At 33.7% G+C, this 4,651-nt stretch overlaps 1 protein-coding gene across 2 annotated transcripts; it reads right to left on the reverse strand.

Annotated features, from left to right (window-relative positions):
* Positions 1–785: 785 nt before the first annotated feature.
* LOC107892154 (protein NUCLEAR FUSION DEFECTIVE 4) lies at positions 786–3,469 on the reverse strand. Of its 2 annotated transcripts, none has more exons than XM_016817157.2 (3): positions 2,949–3,469; positions 1,882–2,771; positions 786–1,789 (listed from the first exon to the last, which is right to left on the reverse strand). In XM_016817157.2, exons 1-3 carry the CDS (start codon positions 3,216–3,218, stop codon positions 1,276–1,278), a joined length of 1,674 nt encoding a protein of 557 aa, XP_016672646.1. In that variant the 5' UTR covers positions 3,219–3,469; the 3' UTR covers positions 786–1,275. The 2 variants fall into 2 exon arrangements, with proteins under 2 accessions (XP_016672646.1, XP_040957746.1); XM_041101812.1 differs by having other exon boundaries at positions 1,975–2,771; positions 2,949–3,467.
* Between the last annotated feature and the right edge of the window lie 1,182 nt (positions 3,470–4,651).

The following is a 4,651-nucleotide window of genomic DNA, read 5'->3' on the forward strand; positions in this document are numbered from 1 at the left end:
TTAACTTGAACATGGTGTCGGCATTTCGTTTTGACCTTTCTGTAGTAATGAGAAGGAGCGTAACGCTTTCAAATCACTTGCTTCAACTTGTCCCATGTTTCAATTACCCTTTAATAGTTTCTTTGATGATTAATTCCAAATGGAATCCACCAACTCAATGCATAATCCAAAAATTCATGGGTCACCAATGAGATTTTTTTCCTTTTCTAGGCATTTATAATAATGAAACATAGGTTCAATTTTTGATTCTCACTCACAATATGCTTCGGGATATTTCTTTCCACGAAATTGTGGAATTGAAAATTTTGGTTTACCTACAGAAGGCTGGCCTCAATCACAAATACCCAAAGTTTCATCAGTGTGACGACATCCTCGTCTACGATTACTAGAACGAATACAAAGATGTTTATTGTCCCCATCATCACCACTATCACGAGCACGAGACTGTTGGTTCAAAGAAGTCTCCAAATGAGCAACAACTTGAGTTAGCATTTGAATTTGATTGACAAGCTGATTAATGTTCTGTTTTTGTTACTTTCGATACTTAGTCAAATTGGCCTCAAATGTATCACATACTTCGTTAAATTGTTGATGTTGAAATTTTACCATCCCCACAATATTCTAAAATGTAACATCTTGTTCTTTTTCATTAGATGATATCTCATCAAGGTTTTTACGGTTACAAGTGTCACGAATCATTGTGAAAGCCTACAAAAACACAACACTTAAAAGAAAAATTAAGCAAATATCACCTTATGCACTTAGAAATAAAATAAAATTCTCAATTAGGTAAGAATTAATCTTATGAGTCTTTTCAAAGTGTCTATATCAATCAATCAATCAGAATGTATTAGAATCAAACTAACACAACAAACCTAGTAGCACTAGGAGTCCGAAATTGGTTAGACAATAAAAAATTATGTTGCACAGAGGAAGGAATGTGCAACATGCTTTAACCTACTAACACAAGAAACAATAAAGTGTTAGAATGCGTAAAGAAACAATAAAAAAGAAAAAACAAATGAATACCTAAGGCTAAAAGTCAATGAAAATTGTTGAAACCCGAAAACTCGAAAAATTGCGAAATAAATTGACAAACTTTGTTCGAAGTGTTCATTATTTCAAAAAATTATTAAATTTAAACTGGAGTCTCCTTAAATCTGAAAATTTTCGGCATAAAATTCAACCCACATAATATTCTTTTTATTTTTCTTTTTTTTTCATATGTTTCTATTTTTTAACCTTTTCGATCACGTTTTTTGTGGGAAATATTTTTTAATATTGTAAAAGAGTTGGAAGAATAAATGTGTAAAACTTATGATAGTTTAATATTACAAGTACCATGCTTAAAACAGCTGCGATGATGCAAGATCCAGACAAAATCATGGAACTCAGAAAGAAGCATATGGAACCTTCACACTTACGTGATTCATCTTGAGCAAACATTCCTGAGAGAATTGAGCCTGAAATATGCGACTTTATACGATGTTGACGAGCTTGTTTCTCTGCTTCATAGTCATAAATGCTACTTGCAATTACACTTGAAAAGATTAGTGTACCCGCCGGATTTGCCAAACTGAGGAAATTGTAAAAAGCACCGAACTTTTTCAAGCCGAATAACTCAGAGACTGTGGCTGGCATAATTGCCCAGTGAGCACCATAGCAAAGCCCTACCAATAAAGTACCAATATACATTGCTCCAGGCCATCCCATAGCAAAGAAAACATGGCCAACAGCCATAACAAGCTGCGCCATAACGATGACAATTGGCCTTGGATGAGCATGATCCCTATAGAACAATGTCACACAAAAAAGGGTATAAAAAATGAATCAAAACCATAGTCAGGGTAAAGCGGTACAAAATCATTTCAGTTTGCATACTTCACAAAGATCTCCGAGACGTAACCCCCAGCGACACGACCAAGAAAGTTCCAAATACAAATCATGGATACAAATATATGAGGATTAGCATACCCTAGAGATTGGCTCATCTGACCAAGATCATCTATAACTGTCAGCCCTGATCCCCCACCTAATAGAAGAGAGAACATAATAAGCCAAAAGTCTGCTCTGATCAAAGCCTGCGTCAAGGTGAAGTCCTCTCCTCTACGAGGACCTTTCCTTTTCTTCACCCTTACTGCCCCTTCAGCAGCCGCTCGGAAAAGTTCTGCTTGCAACAGAGCATTTCGTTTTTGCCCTTCCGGCACCGCAAGCGAGTCTACTTCCTCGGGTTTTTCATTTTTAAACTCACTGGATACTACTTCATGTTGCTCAGGCCTTGGTAGAAGAATCTCTTCTGCTGGATCTCTAGGCTCTTCGCGGAAACTCAATCCGACGGGAATCAAAAGAAGAACAAACAAAATCAGAGTAAAAACTGTGACTAAATTGTGGCTCATACTAACAAGATCTTCCAGAATCATGATTGCCATCAAGTAAGTAGCCAGAAGGAGGCACACACAATAAACAAGTGTGAAACTTGAACCATCAGATGGACGCACTTGTTTGTGACCTCCAACAGGTCTGATAATGAACATTAAAGCAATAACCACCATTGTTGGTCCAACTGCAACCATGAATATGAAAGATGATTGATCTGGGAAATTAATCAGTGTGTATATCTGACTCAAAATTGCACCGCTCAAAGCAGTAAATCCCTTGAGAATTCCTACCACTGGACCCGTGCTTTCTGGAAAGTTTTGCAAACCAGAAACAAGTGCAGCCGTATTGAAGTAGGTCTCACCATTGTTTCCCACAAATATTAAGACGCACATCTGCATACTGAGATTGGTTATCAAAGATTTTTCACTAAAATGCTATCGGATTGATAGCTATCTAGCATCATACTATATGAGCCAAAATGCTCAAAATAGAAGAAGAAACAGAGGATTACAAATTGATAGAATTAAACCAAGCAAACAAGAAAAGAAGAGCTTTTAAATGATACTCACAGCCCACAATGGAAAAACTGGTACTTTCCCTGTAACAATCAACCAAACGGAACCATAACCCATAAGATTCTGCAAAGCACCAACGAGCGAAACACTCCATAGAGGCAATATCTCAGACAATGTCCCAGCTATGAGCCCAATACTGCCTCCAAGATCTTTAGCCACACCCAACTTTGAAATCTGCTTTTGATTATAATTCAAAGAAGTCTTTATCACTGATGATATGCTACCAAATATATAGCCAGGCCCAGAACAAGATTGCATCCACATTGCAGGAACAAAAACCAGTCATCTATTGTTTAGAAAAGCCTGAAACCCTTCTTCCAGTCCGGCCATTATGCAGTCCTCCGAAAACAACCCAAAACGAACAAAGTGAGAGACTTTTGAGCTTTAGGGTGCTGTTAATATGCAAAACGACAGAGGAGAAACCTAAAAAACTTAAATCATGTTAATGTCATGTTTCTTTGGGTCACCGGTCATGGAGATATTCAGTTTAACTTTTGCAAGGTGCCTTTTCTTACTTTATTTATTTTCTAATAATTTTGTAATGGTAATATATAATATTATACATAAAAGTTACAAACCTGTAATAACTTTCAAATTATTAAAAATCTGTAACAGTTTTTCAAAAGGGAGGAAGAAATCGTTTTCCCTTTACATCAATTTCATTAATCAACATAAAAAAAGGAATCTGGTAGTAGATAAAGTCAGTTTTGGAAGCTTATTCTTGCAGGGGAATGCATTTAGGAGATACCTCTAAAATAGAGGAATTAATTAAATTAGTCATATTATTATTAAATAAATTAATTTAATTCATGTATTATTAAAAAAATTAAATAAGATTAAATTAAAATAAAGTTAACATTTACTATTTAAAAAATAATTTATTGTTTAATAAAATTATTATTTTAATGTTTTAACGATGTTGTAAATGAAAATTTTTATTTAAATTAAATTTTGATAAAAAAATATTTCTTAATATATTTTTTAAGAAATAAATATTAATTTTATTATAATTTTGACTAATTTAATTTTTTTGTGTTACTACTTTTGATTTTTAGGGTGCTGTTAATATGCAAACACAACAAATGAGACATGGACAATTAAATTGTGTGGCCGACAAGAAAAAAAAAACAGCTAAATTATGTGGATGGGATGCTTCTTTGGGCCACCAGTCCTGGAGATATTCAGTTTAGCATTCTAGCGGGGATAATATAAAATTAATTTTTATTTTTATTTTTAATGACATGGGATGATTCGTTAAGAGTGTATAAAATCATACACTACCATCAAATATTAGAATAACTATATAAGACAGCACACAGACGATGTAGCTTTTCTATCCTATTTTTAATTGGGCAAGTATTTGGTAATATTATAGGATTAATTTATACAAATATGTGGATTTTTTATAAAATTTATGAATTTAGGTTTTTTTTTATATATTTGTGAGAAAATGAAAATGTGTTCTCTAGGATGCGGTTTCAAGCAACGGTAACATTCCTTCCAATGGTCACAATTTCAACGGCTACATACCCCAATAGTAATATTTTTTTTTGTATAAACCCCTCTAAACTTTATATTTTTCCATTCAGACCTATTATCTTCATTCTTAGTTCTCTCAATAATTTTGTTTTAAATCTTTCTCTTAATCCTATTCTCTTCGATTTTGTTTTATTCCTTTTAATTTGTAAAATGACAAT

Source organism: Gossypium hirsutum, chromosome D09 (assembly GCF_007990345.1).
Source record: "Gossypium hirsutum isolate 1008001.06 chromosome D09, Gossypium_hirsutum_v2.1, whole genome shotgun sequence".
Lineage (NCBI taxonomy): Eukaryota > Viridiplantae > Streptophyta > Magnoliopsida > Malvales > Malvaceae > Gossypium > Gossypium hirsutum.

Excerpts from the sequence above, each read along its gene's own strand:
- LOC107892154 (XM_016817157.2), bottom strand. The coding sequence starts at position 3,218 with ATGTGGATGCAATCTTGTTCTGGGCCTGGCTATATATTTGGTAGCATA. Across the intron at positions 2,772-2,948 it reads CAGTTTTTCCATTGTGGGCT|ATGTGCGTCTTAATATTTGT; the intron begins GTGAGTATCATT and ends CTCAGTATGCAG. Across the intron at positions 1,790-1,881 it reads GTCTCGGAGATCTTTGTGAA|GGATCATGCTCATCCAAGGC; the intron begins GTATGCAAACTG and ends ATTGTTCTATAG.